General features: G+C 43.9%; 1 protein-coding gene across 2 annotated transcripts in view; it reads left to right on the top strand.

Moving 5' to 3' along the window:
- LOC117543044 (nuclear receptor coactivator 3-like) overlaps nt 1-13,602 on the top strand; it is a 67,718-nt gene extending 54,116 nt beyond the window's left edge. Inside the window, exons 8-23 of one of the 2 annotated variants that reach the window (XM_034211070.1) lie at nt 773-859; nt 1,005-1,145; nt 1,598-1,745; nt 3,009-3,523; nt 3,614-4,695; nt 4,844-4,976; nt 5,493-5,651; nt 6,082-6,312; nt 6,669-6,768; nt 6,886-7,057; nt 7,733-8,059; nt 8,275-8,373; nt 9,094-9,334; nt 9,921-10,098; nt 10,224-10,428; nt 10,956-13,602. In XM_034211070.1, the coding sequence (XP_034066961.1) occupies nt 773-859; nt 1,005-1,145; nt 1,598-1,745; nt 3,009-3,523; nt 3,614-4,695; nt 4,844-4,976; nt 5,493-5,651; nt 6,082-6,312; nt 6,669-6,768; nt 6,886-7,057; nt 7,733-8,059; nt 8,275-8,373; nt 9,094-9,334; nt 9,921-10,098; nt 10,224-10,428; nt 10,956-10,967 (3,830 nt within the window). In that variant the 3' untranslated portion in view covers nt 10,968-13,602. Of the gene's footprint in view, nt 1-772; nt 860-1,004; nt 1,146-1,597; nt 1,746-3,008; nt 3,524-3,613; nt 4,696-4,843; nt 4,977-5,492; nt 5,652-6,081; nt 6,313-6,668; nt 6,769-6,885; nt 7,058-7,732; nt 8,060-8,274; nt 8,383-9,093; nt 9,335-9,920; nt 10,099-10,223; nt 10,429-10,955 lie in introns of both variants that reach the window. The other variant, XM_034211069.1, reaches the window with a different exon arrangement.
- Nucleotides 13,603-14,023: the final 421 nt, after the last annotated feature.

Below are 14,023 nucleotides of genomic sequence, written 5' to 3'. Positions count from 1 at the left end.
ACATAATAACACACATTTAGTTAATGATAAGAAGTAATTACTTGGAAAAACAATCACATTTGTTCTTTTTCACGCTTATAAATATGTTTGGCTTATTGTTTTTTCACGATTCATAGCTTTTTTTGTTATTTAAAAATGTATCTGCTGAAGGAGGAAGGTTTCTCTTCGGTTAAAACCCTCCAGTGCAGATATTTTAAGTCTGGACTTTTCCACACTAATTATTATTCCAAGCTGAGTATTTTCTGGAGGGGAACTCTAACAGAAAGTGAATATAAAATTGGAAAATACGCAACTCTGGTGGAAAAGTATGACTCTAAATGCAATGCAATAGCTGAACAAGCTCTTGTTTGTGTCCTTCTTAGAGGGACTTCAGTACATAGACATAAACTCTTTTGAATGTTCTCCGTATTTTCCTCTCCACTTTCTTACCATTACCAGAAGCATTTCATAATATCAAATAGAAATTGAAAGAAATCCAGCACATTGACGGAAACACCAGAGAAGTCATGTGCAAAATGTAAAAATGATACAAATAAGAGATGATTTGGTCATGGGACAACAACATCTTGTTTACACATGTCACATGTTTGGAAAAACCTGGGTTTGTTTAAAGGTGCAAAAATCTCTTGCCTCGTAAATAAAAATGTTGTCTCATTTATCGCAGTAGAGATCTAAAGGAGCAGAGTCAAGGAAAGTTGTTACAAGAAAAAGAGCCTTAAGCACATGCATCGATCATGAATCATTACTGACTCTCCTCTCCTCTCCTTTGCAGACCTGCAGTCATGTATGATCTGCGTGGCCCGTCGGGTGACAGCCATGGAGAGAACGGAGAGCTTCAACACTCGGCATGAGCTCTCAGGTGAGGAGCTGCGTACCCTAAATGCTCAGTGAACAAGCACAAAACGCACAAACAGGCTGTGAAGTTTTTTCTCCATGAACAGGTTTTGACTCATCTCCTTGTTTGCTTCCCTCCCCGCTCGTCCTCCTTCTGTCCTCCCTGGCAGGTAAACTGATCCAGATCGACCAGAACTCTCTGCGGGCATCGATGCGTCCGGGCTGGGAGGATTTGTTGAGGCGTTGCATTCAGATGTTCCTGCAGCACAGTGACGGGCAGCCCTGGTCGCACAAACGCCACTACCATGAGGGTGCGTTACACACACACACACACACACACACACACACACACACACACACCAGGAATCAACCGCTGAAGTACTTCAAACTTAAATAATTCATCATGTGAATCGCTTTTAAATTCATAATGAAAGAGCTCATCAGGATTTCCCTGTATTTAATTAACTGTTTGCTTAGTTGTGTATTTCATCTTCTCTCTTACAAGGCTGTAGTTAAGGAGACTTGTTTGTCTTTTATTTGTTGTTGCTCCCTATCTTGGCCAGGCCTCTCTTCAGGAAGAAACCCTGAAACACACACAATCCTCATACATCAGTGTATCAATATTGATCTCATGAATACAAATGTCTGAGCGCTACCACATTGATCCCTGCTGTAATCACAGGGTTGGTTTCAACATAAAGGCAGTGATTGATGACCTCTGTTATCAGGCTGTTCATTTGTCGTTTTTTATCCGTCTGTGCAGCCTTCCTGCAGGGTCACGCTGAGACTCCCTTGTACCGCTTCTCCCTGTCCGACGGCACTCCAGTCACAGCCCAGACCAAGAGCAAACTGTACCGGCACCCAATGAGCAACGAGCCGCAGGGATTTATCTCCACACACCTTCTACAGAGGTCAGAAACTGAACATACAAACACTCCTTTCAGACACAGCAAAGGGTGTTTAATTGACTGTCTAGACCCCTTCCAGCACGTCCATGCAAGCTTTCATGCCACAGAAATAGCATCTGAAGTAGCTCTTCTGACATCTTATGATCACTGAGAAAACACAACTCAGGAACTGATCATTTATAGAGACAACAGCAGAGGTAGGGGACTCGATTAACATGCCTTGACGTCACCCTGGAGACCCAAATTTGACTTGCTTGACAGTTACATGTTTTTCTTTACTTTTAAGATCGTCCCCACATTTATGCCAGCTAACTCCCTGATTGGGAGCAAATCAAAGTCTCAAAACCTCAGATTGCCGTACAATTTAGTACAGAAATGTCCCTCAGGGTGTATCTGTAATATCTACGGCTAAATCACTTTTATCTTTTTATTTATAAAGCAATGTTAGGGAAACTTCCGTCTTACATCTGTTCCCTGATCTCACAGCGTATTGTAAATGGCTACTGCCTGAGATCTAAAGCTGTGGTTGTATTACATGTGCCAACTGCTAGGACTGTATTAGGAAATACAGCTTTTAGATGCGCAGCGCCGCTAGCATGGAACAGTCTACAAAAGGAATGGAAGCTAAGCAGTTTGATTCCATTTCATGTTTTTAAAGCTAGGATAGACGCTATACAATCAGAAAATATTGGTGTCTGTAAATGCTACTAGTATACAAACTGTAGTATCATATAATGTCCTTTGTTTTCTGTCATGTTTGCATTAATGTTTGGAACTAATTGAAGCAGGTCACCATTGTAAAAGAGGTCTATGATCTCAATGGGTTTTATCTGTATAAATAAAGGTTTTGAATTGAATTGAATATAGTAACTTTGGTCATCCCTAAACTTCATCTAGAGGCATTATGAGATCAAGATTTTATATTTATGTCTTGCATTTTTCTATTTTTTGTTTTCTAAGTGTTTATTTATTAATCGAATGCATGGGATATGATCCAATCAATTAATATATGTTAACCTTTTATTTAATAAAAAACATAATTTCCATTGCGTTTTATTTATATCACTTTAAATTATGTAAGTAATTGCTTTGTAGATAAAAAACTGTCATTTTTTAAATGGGACGTTCAGCATTGACTTTGGTATGTTTGAAATTGGGGGAGAACATCATAATTTTCTATGACTCGACTTGACTTCATTCTCACCACTGTTACCTTATAATTGTTTGTGACTTTCAAATGTTTGTTTGTTTTCTCCTTTTGTTCAGGGAACCCAACGGTTACCGCTCAGCTCAGGGGGGAAACATGATGCCGAACACCATGAGACCACAGGGCATGGTAGGCCCAAACCCCAATGCCCAAATGAACATGAACACCGGTGGGGGGATGGGCATGAGCAGGGGCTTCGGCATGAACGAGCAGGGCCACATGGGTCACATGGGTCCGATGGGAGGCAGCTCTATGTACGGAGGCAGCGGTGGCGGAGGAGGAAGTGGAGGTGGAGGCATGGGCAGCCGCATGATGCAGATGAATCACATGGGGCAGATGAATCAGGGGGGGCACATGAATCAGATGAATCAGATGGGTCCCATGAATCACCCGGGCCAAGGCATGCAGCAGCACCAACAGCAGCCCCCGTTTCAGAGCAGCGGGGGGTTCGGGCTAAGCGGCATGAACAGCCCTTCAGGAAGCCCCAGAATGGGTGGCCCCCAGCCGGGACTTCTGATGTCCCCCCGCAACAGAGGGAGCCCAAAGATGGGCGCGAATCAGTTCTCACCTGGAGGTAAGCCAGTCAGTGTGTGGTTGATTAGCATCAGTTATTTATTAATATATTAGCTTGTTTTTTCATTTTGACTTATGTTTTCTTTTCCAGGTATGCACTCTCCCATGAGCGGCATCGTCAGTGGTGGAGGAAGTGGAGGAAGCACCACCACCTTCTCCAGCAGCTCCTTAAACGCCCTACAAGCGATCAGTGAAGGAGTCGGCAGCTCCCTCCCCTCCACCCTAACGTCCCCCTCGCCAGCCCACAAACCAGACGGCTTGCCCAGCATCCACTCTTCCTCTCAGCCCAGCCAGCCGCCCAAACCGGGCCCAGACGGCTCCAAAAGCCCAGCGGGAGGCTTGGGGCCCGGCGACCATCACCACCCCATGCACCATCACCACCCTCATCAGCATCCTCAGGCTGAGAGTTCTGCAGACCGACCCGACAACCAGGCAGCTACAGCGACTAAAGAGTCCGCAGAGGGAAGCAACGATGCGGGGGCGGCGAGCTCTGAACCCTCTCGGAGGTTGCCGGACAGTAAGGGGCATAAGAAGCTGCTGCAGCTGCTGACCTCTCCGACCGAGGAGCTGGGGATAGGTGGCAGCGGGTCATCAGGGCCGCCTGTACCTCCTCCACCAGCTAGCAGCAGCACTCCTGCAGGCTCAGACAGTAAAGACCCCACTGGAGGCATGACGAGCCCCTCCTCGACTGGAGTCTCCTCTTCATCAACCGGTGCCAATCCGGGCCAGGCGACTGGGCCAGGGGCTTTGGCAGCATCACTTTCCTCAGCGCACTACACTGGCTCCCTGCAAGAAAAGCACAAGATCCTCCACAAGCTTCTTCAAAATGGAAACACTCCAGATGACGTAGCTAAGATCACAGCCGAGGCCACGGGAAAGGTGACGCTCGGGGGCCAGGAGGGCGGCGAGGCAGGAGGAGGGGCAGGGGCCGGGCCGGGGATGGTCACGGAGCCCAAGCAGGAGCAGCATAGCCCCAAGAAGGAGAAGACCCACGCCCTCCTCCACTACCTTCTCAACAAGGATGACTCCAAAGAGCCAGTGGATGTCAAGCCCAAACTGGAGGATCTAGATGTGAAGGGAGCCCCGGGGGCCGCTGGCGGTCCCGCACGGGGCGGACCTGGATCTGCACCCGAACATCCTGAGAGCAAGATCAAGTCAGAACCACCGGATGATGTATGATCGCTTTTTTGTTATGAAATGATTAAATAAGTGCAAAATCATACTTTAATTTAGCTGGCCATACATAGAGCTCATTGACTCACTGCCTGTGATCTTCAAATACTTTTACGTAATAACTCATTTGCTCTATTTTTATATCCAGTTGCATAACCTGGAGTCTATCCTCGGAGATCTGAGGGGTTCAAGCTCTGACTTTTACCCGGATCAGAGCGGAGGTGGGGGGGCGAACGACACAGGAAGCAAACCCCAGGGTTGCCTTGACGACAGCCTGCAGGGTAAGTGGTTAAAGGATCAAAGCTTACAGGAAGTGACATTTTGACGCAGAGCAGGAGTCAATATAAAATGCCAGTAAACTACATCTGGCATCATCACATGCTGAATTATCTTTTAACTCCTAGAGCTTCTTCTCTGGTAGAAACATACAAGCTTCCCTATATTGGCCCTTTCCCCCAGGCTTTTATTTTAAGGAGAAAATAAACGTGTTTTTCATTAAATATAGAGAATCTAATAGAATGGAAATTCAATGCTTAGATAGCAAATGTGTTTCTATGTCATTATCATAGCAGTAATATATCCTATGAAGTCATTTGAATTTGAAAGTATATTTATTTTCATTTGTTTTCATATTTATGCTAACAAAACGACCATAAATCCATCAATTAGTCATACACTATTTTTTAAAGTTTGACAAATAAATTCCGGTTTCCCCGGATTCAACCATTCCTAATTTTGTGCAACACCAATTTATTCTCCTTATTTCTGATCAATTAGTTTATACTTTTTGTGCACAGGAAATGCCGGAATGGGCCCGGGGCCTCGGGGTCCCTTCCAGAGGGCCATGTCCATGGATGGGAAGCCTCCTGCCGGGCCTGTGGGAGCGGGAAGACGCCCCATGCTCATCAAGCAGGAGAACATGATGGGCAGCCCAGACGGCTACCCAGGAAACATGGGTGAGTGTTTCAGTGGCACAATATCAATTTCAGCACAATTTCTCTCACCGCTCTCTAGTTAGGGACTTCACTTTCTTTGAATTCATATTGTATTATTGCATAACTTATATACTTATCTTACAGACACCGATTTAAAGGGAAGGTTCACAAATCCAAAATATGGTTCTCTAAGCAGTATGAATTTTGCAAAGAACAATGTAGTTATATTGTATTAGAGATAAGGCAGGCATATCTACGGTCAATACCTCCAACACTCGCACACCAAAACAATCTAAATGTATAAATAACGCTAAAAACAAGAGACGTGAATGTTTGTTTGTTTTATTGGAGGTTAACCGTCCTTTTTGAGGACCATGAATGTGCCGAACAGATCTCCTCAAACACTTTTATGATACTGACTCATGAATATCTGGTGTTTATGTATCAACAGGACCAATGAACAGGGGCATGGTTCCCCAGCGGTCGCCCATGGGGGGGTCAGCGGACTGGGGCATGTCCCGCTCAGGTGCGAGCCCTGTGGGTTCAGCAGGACATCCCTCCATGATGCGTCCTGGCATGGAGTACAGCAACAGCAGGGGCATGATGTCAGGACCCATGATCGGCCGCTCCAACAGCGTACCGGGCACCAGGTCCATGCTGCAGCAACAGCTGATGGATATGGGTACGGCACAGTTATTTAATATGTACCAAAAAACAGGTACAGTGGAAGCTTATAGCTCAGTTTTTAGAGACACTTGTACAAAACTCTAATACAAATGTTGATCTTATAATACCTTTAGATGAAGTTTAAGGATTACCAAAGTGACCATATTACAGTACACCCTGAAGTACATTTCTGTACTAAATTGTATGGCAATCTGAGGTTTTTTAGAAGTTATTCTATAATGAGGAGACCTTAACTATATGTGGACGAATACATACTACACTTCCCTGTTCATCACACCCAAGCTGCATAACCTATAGCTGCTGACTACCTGTATGTGAATAATTCAAATATGTAATGTCTCCGTGGTGTAGGAAGCTCTGCCGACATGGGGATGAGCCCCTTCAGTCAGCAGGGCCAGCCCAATCAGTCCCCCTCCTGGCCCGACGCCATAATGAGCATGGACGGTACCAGGTCAGTGCAACATCCCTCCTCCTCTGTATTCATTCCTGATGAGCTGCTCGGGAGTACATCATGTAATATAACAGGAGGTTTGAATCAGCCTCATGAGTGTCTGTTTGTGCCTTGTAGACGACAGTTTGGAAACGCCTTAGATGATCTCCTGGTGCCTCCCACCACCAGTGAGGGTCAGAGCGACGAGCGGGCGCTTCTGGACCAGCTGGACTCTCTGCTCAACAACACGGACGGCATCGCTCTGGAGGAGATCGACCGAGCGCTGGGTATCCCGGACCTCGTCAGCCAGGTGGGTCTGCAGAAATGTTTTACAAATATGGATTGAAAAATGTCAATTACTCGCTCTGTGTAACCTTCAAGACTTCGTCTTCTCGTATGCCTCGCTGCTGATTGAAAATCTGAAAATGTAATTGATAAAACAAAGTATATGAGGGGCCTCTGTTTAAAACAGCACATGCAGTATAAATCATATCAATGTTATGCTCACCACTTCCCAAGCACGTGCATTTTTGATAAAACCTTACTATTTAAAACACGTGTGCATTAACAGTCTTACCCATGTGTTCGGGAAGTATTGAGCATACAGTACGCCTGGGAAAGCGAGACTTTGATTCTACTGCACAAGTTGTGAGGGATCTTAATACATGTTTTGATATAGTGTGTTAAGTATTCCTTTTACCACGCTTTCATCCTCGTGCATTCTAGATCTTTCTAGAAGCTAATTGAACGTAGAAACGATCCGTCTGCATGCCATGACTCATAAGTGAGCCTAACGTTCATCTTTGCATTAGATATTTCAGTCATGACTCACCGTGTTCAGACTCTCTCTGAAGGAAGATGGATGAGCCCAGCGGGATCTGTCTGTGCTGCTTAGAAAAAGACAATTACAGAGCCAACCAATTGGAAATTAATCAATTAGATGGAGAGGTTTGACAAAGTTCTTCTTTTGTCTTGTTTGCTCCAGAACCAGGGAAGTGAGCAGCAGCTGGAGTCTTTTCCAGGGCAGGACCCGTCCATGGTGCTAGATCAGAAGCCCCTCTATGGACAGGGCTACCCCGGACCCCCCACCATGCCCATGCAGTCTGGCTATGGAGGGAACCCCATGCAGGGCCAGGCCCAGCAGGGGGGGTTCGGGCCCATGCTGTCTCAGATGGGCCAAGGTGGAAGCTTCCCTGGAATGGGTGGGATGGGCGGCATGGGTCACCCTCGTGCCAACATGATGAGACCCAGGATGATGACTGCCAACAAGCCCATGAGGCTGCAGCTGCAGCAGAGGCTGCAGGGCCAGCAGGTACAGGAGGCTCACGGTTTGCATGCAAACAATTATGTTTTAACAAGACCCAAACTAATGCAATGAATCACCATCATCAAGTTGCACCGTTCATTTCAGCATACACAGTATATATACATTTTCTGAAAATATATAGTAAGTATATATACAAGTGGGTCAGGGTCAGAGAATCATTTGCTCCTCCATCTTGTCTTTAATGGGTTTTTTCTCCTCAGTTCATGAATCAGACGCGGCAGGGCATGGGCATGAAGATGGAGAACCCAGGAGGAAACCCTGGCATGAGGCCAGGCATGCAGCCTGGCATGGGAGGACAGGTAGATGACGTAAATATACTTTATATTAAGGACGAATCACTGAAATACTGATTTTAAAATATGGGATGATCATATCAAAGATTATGGTTTAATTTCGTTATCAGGGTCAAGTTTGACACTAATAGTAGTTCACACTTAAAACCCCTTTATATGGTGTGCTTGATCAGAATGTGGTACTGATCCTTTCATTAAATCTGTTCAACATACTGACTAACTCGACAGATCCCTGCTGTGGCTTTTTAGGAGTCTTATTTTTTTAGATTTACTTATGTCCAGAGGGATTAAAATTGCCAGTAGTTTGAAGGTTTTATGGCCACGACATTCCTTATATATTTATTATGTCTAGTATATTGTCAAAAGAGAGACGGGTGCTGGAGTGTTCAGCTCCGATGCCGCTCTGTTGACTTTAATTTGTTAGAGTTGTTACAGTCTGTAAAATATTACTTTTATGTTTGTATTTTCCTTTTCTTTAAGAAACATTCAAGTGATGCAACAATTGGAACATATTTGACTGTTGTAGTCTAATGGAATTTAAAATATAAGCCTTTCTTATCCATCTTTCATCCAAATTACCATGTTTGTCCAAGAGACCTTATCACTCACCTACTTTTTACATTACACGCTGTATATTTTATAGCATACACACTTTATTAACACTCCAAATATATCTATACCACATGCAAACCCTCCTCAACTTCTCTGATTATGTGTTTCGTGCAGCCGGGCTTCATCAATGCTCAGATGATGGCTCAGCGCAGCAGGGAGATGGTCACCATGCAGATGAGGAGGCAGCGGATGATGATGCTGATGCAGCAGCAGCAGGCCGCCGCTGCCGCAGCCGCCGCGGGGGGGTTCAGTCCTCCACCAAACGTCACGGCTCCTGGGGGCATGGAGAGCCCGATGGGGGGGCCGACCATGGGCCAGCCGGGGCCGCAGCAGTTCGGCTACGGGGGGAGCTATGGTGAGTTTACTGAGGCTGGTGCATCACTGAGTACTGCTGCTCCCTGGTGGGGAGTCAGTGCACTGCAGGGGTCTTCTTCACATTTGTCATTAGATTGGAGGATTGGAAGATTTATGTTGAAAGAATACCATCCCTCGCTCTGTTTTTTTATAGTCCGTCATTAAAGGGATAGTAAGTATCAGAACACATTATAAGGCAAAAGGATCGCTATCTATCTTGATTTACCATCTTTATATATATTTTTTAACACATTTCAATTGAGATTTAGGTCTTTAATCTATTACTAAACATACAATTGATCAATATCAGTCAATACCTGTGTATAAAATATTTAAATTATTTAAATTCAAAAGGAAAAGAAGGTCAAATAGACACCTGTGGATTCATGATACCATTATTTTTAATTAAATGATTAGATTGTAGTCTTTCATCTCCAGGATAATAGTTTCCATGTTAGTACTATGCATTGTACCCTGTGTAATACTAACAACATTGAGAAAAGTGTAAAATAGTGCATATTGATGGTTGGTTATGTATTTCCTGTAAATAGAGGACTGAGCTGATGCTGGATGATTTCTCTCCACAGGGATGGGCCAGCAGGGAGACCCCTCGTTCGGCCCAGCAGGCGGCAGTCCTCCTAACGCCATGATGCCCGGCCGCCTGGGGCCTCAGAACCCCATGATGCAACAGCACCCGCAGGGCGGTCCCATGTACCAGGGGGCGGAAATTAAAGGCTGGTCGCAGGGAGGCATGGGACGCACCAGGTAGGAAATCACACACATCTACAACAGGTGCTACAACTCTGTGCTGTCAGATAAGGGAGAACCTTTCTCTTCAGGTGTTATTTCTTAAATGCCAGCTTGTTCTTCCTGTCGCTCTCCCTCTCCAGCTCGTACCCTCAGCAGCAGTTTGGGCAGCAGGGACCTCCAGGGCAGCAGCAGTTTGGGCAGCAGGGGAACCCGGGCCAGTATGGGGGCATGATGATGAACGGGGGGATGCCAGCCAGCGGAGGAGGAGGTCACATGGGCCAGATGGGAGGGCAGATGGGAATGAACCCCATGGTGATGGGACGCATGCCGATGGGGCCTGATCAGGTGGGTGCAGAGCGGAGGAGAGTCTGAAAAAACTGGTTTTATTTATTCAAATTTGTCGTAACACAATACTGACAAGCATGTACACTAAATGGTTATTGCTTTGATATCTACTCCTTTCCATAGTGAGTGCATTTCTTGTTATAGCAGTTTCATTGTAAGAGATGGGGAGTCTTAGTTAGTTCAATTTAGTCGGTATCAACCAAATGTAGTCTTTTATTATCAATTTCCGGTTTCTGTTAATATAGCTCTGCTTTGGCTCAGCAAAGAAACACAGTCTGTTTCCATCGACCTGTTTTCATGCCAATTTCTTTTTTCATTTTCATATATATTTAAATCAGGATGAAGAAGTTTTATCAGCTTAACTTCAGATAAATACGGAGGATTTATCCTTTTTGCTTGAATGAAATTTGCTTTAATAAGATTTTCATTCTGGCAGCTGTTTTAATGACAGGCTACACTTCAGATCAGTTGCAGTTCTATTGCACACTTTTCTTTATTCCTTTCTCTCTTCTCTCCCTTCAATCTAGAAATACTGCTGAGCATCGTGACAGGAGGACATTAGTCTCGCTGTGATCTCCACTCAGAGACAGGACACGGCTGCAGCCCTGGAGTGTGTGTGGAGGAGCAGGTGTTGTGTGTCTGTGTGCAGTGCTGCACTCCCACCAGACGGGGGGGGTGAACTTCCTTTGGACTCATGGCCAGTATCAGTCTGGCAACCTGAGGGAAAGCAGACAGACTGTCACACACATATGTTAAAACATGCAGCGTTCATGAAAATCAGAAACACTGTGATACATTTACATTAATCCTCAGACAGCTCTGTCATTCCCCTTTTAGGCTGTAGTTTAATATTCCTCTCTTTATGATCGGTGTGTGCGCCTCGGTAAATACAAACCGCTCCCTGGACCAAACCGTGAAGGTGGACAGACACTCGAGCAGATCACAGACTTGGACGAAAGTGTTAAGACATCCTCTCCTCTGTCGAATGTACCATGCAGCTGTGTTCAGATTCAAAATGTGGGATTCCTCTCTTGTTTCTGAACTCCCCCGCCATCCCTCCACTGCTCCTGGAGGATCCCTAAAGTAAACGTGGTTCAAGATGAAGAGACATCAGATTGTGACACTCAGATGAATGTCATTAGGCAGTAGCACATTGTTTCCTTCTCCAGGACGCCGCTAAAGTACGAGTGAATTACTTGTTGGCTGATTGCACTTTAAGGAAAGGCTAACATCAAAAGGATTGTGGCAATACAGAGGCCTTTACCCAAGAATTGCATTGCAGCAGTTGTTTATTTTGGTTCATGTTTGTGTGTGTGTGTGTTCTCCAACCGTTCCTCTCCGGGTAATGGGGGCTGTTGTTTGGAAATGGGTAACTTTGATGATCTTTGTTCTAAAGTGGGAACCAGTAGAAAGGCGGCAAGCACAGATTTTATCCAACGCTCTCATCTACAGAGGTACCAATTTATTACAAAAAACCATTTTTAAGTCATTTTAAAAAGTCTCTTGAGACAAACAGACTTCTATAAATGTTCAAAACTTAACTTATATTTATAAAGTGTCATTAACATGATCATTTTATCTTTCCAGAGGTAGTTTTAAATCCAAAATGTGCTGATATTTTGGTTACCTCGCACCAATTAACAGTGTTATTACAAATGCAGAAATGAAATTGATTGCCAATTATGAAATGATGTCTATATTAGCTCCCACTGTAAGAGAGAAGTGTGTGTTAGATTTCTAGCAATAATCCTTCCTCCTGGTTTTCCTCTGAGGACAAATGAAGTATCATTTACTCAAAGCGATGGCACTGCAGTATTAGACATGATGTCTTGTTTGGAGCTTTTTGTTTTTCTTTTGTCTGTGAATATGAATTGTAAATAAGCTTCAAATGTACTATATATAAATATATATATGCTTTTGTAGGTCACATACTGTTTTTGCACAGATTGTAAGGCTTGATATTTAAAAGTGTAATTTTCTTAATCCGTCATAGGTCAGCTTTTATTTTCAATACTTTAAGCATTGTTTGGAAAGTAAGGGCCTCCTTTTTGTAAGCAGTACGTGTAGATTTTCTTTCATACTGCCACCTTCTTTCTCTCAGAAAGCACTCTTTATTTTCTGGGGATATTGTCTTAGCAAAAGAGGTGCTAGTGTGTAATTTCTTTTCTAAATAAATTATTTTTCTTCTGTCAAAAAAAATGCCTATACAAAAAGAGTTGACACATGATTGTGTTAGGCTTCTCGAGGCCCGGATGTCTTACCAGTATGTGGCGTCGATGTGTTCTGAACCTCATGCTTCCATGTGTGACTTTCTCTCCTGAGATTTCTGTGCTCAGAATTTTGCAGAAAGGATCGTTCGGCCTCAGATACGACACTTCGGAAATCAGTCCCACCGTATAACTGTCCATAAGTCCATTTGGTCCGTTTACAAATGTTTTAACATGATGGAAGCAACACATGAAGTAGTTTAAACCCCTTATTACCTGATAACTGACTTTTTTCTTTGCCTTAATTTTCATTTTATTTCCTGTGAAGCTTATGTTGAGAAATCTACCTTTGAACACATGCTTAATCCAAAGATTTTTGTTTGTCATTCTGCTGTGCGTAGAAACAGTTCCCGACGTAGAACGTGCAAGTACTCCCGTGTGCTTTAACTGTCGCACATAACCTATAATATACATTAAACTAGATATGTTTAATTGCATTTTATCCCTATCCGTATGACATAGAGTAGAGACGAGTTGCTGAGGTGGTTTGAGTTTTTTGTTTGTAAAAGTGTCTTCCTTTCTGTAGAACTTATGGCCAGTTGAAATGTGGTGCTGCAGACGGTTCTTTCACAAGAGAATGTCAACATTTTCTAAGCTGGAAAGAAGGTTTCATGATTGATGTCATTTTGTCTCCGAATAATAGCTTGGAGTTGTTTTAGCTTTGTTTAACCCCAGTCTCAATGAAGAGTATGAATCTACAAATGTAAACAAAAAAAAAGTATGTGTTTTGCTTTAAAGGAAACGATCTCCTGTCAGTGCATCGTTGGAGCTAAAGAAAAGAGAAAACACATCTGGGAAACATACAGTCATTATTACAGGATGTAAAATACTATTGCATTTCTTTTTCTTACCTTGTTTCTTGATGTTAATATCGATGTAAATACAAATTTATATTTAAACATTAAAATGTCTGTTGTTTTTTATGCTTTCAAACATTTGTACATGACAATCATTACAATTATTCAACCTGTGTGTGTGTGTGTGTGTGTGTGTGTGTGTGTGTGTGTGTGTGTGTGTGTGTGTGTGTGTGTGTGTGTGTGTGTGTGTGTGTGTGTGTGTGTGTGTGTGTGTGTGTGTGTGTGTGGTGTGTGTGTGTGTGTGTGTGTGTGTGTGTGTGTGGTGTGTGTGTGTGTGTGTGTGTTGTGTGTGTGTGTGTGTGTGTGTGTGTGTGTGTGTGTGTGTGTGTGTGTGTGTGTGGACAAGAGGGAATAAAGTGTGGAGGACATCTGTGTTGCAAATCCTCAGAAGTGAATTGAAGAAGACGAAAGCTTCCTATGCCTGCTGTCATTGACGTCAGGCTTCGTGCTGCCGTCAGCCTCGCTTTAATC

Source organism: Gymnodraco acuticeps, unplaced genomic scaffold (assembly GCF_902827175.1).
Source record: "Gymnodraco acuticeps unplaced genomic scaffold, fGymAcu1.1, whole genome shotgun sequence".
Lineage (NCBI taxonomy): Eukaryota > Metazoa > Chordata > Actinopteri > Perciformes > Bathydraconidae > Gymnodraco > Gymnodraco acuticeps.
The sequence above is the reverse complement of the archived record's forward strand: the minus strand, read 5'-3'. Positions and strand labels throughout refer to the sequence as shown.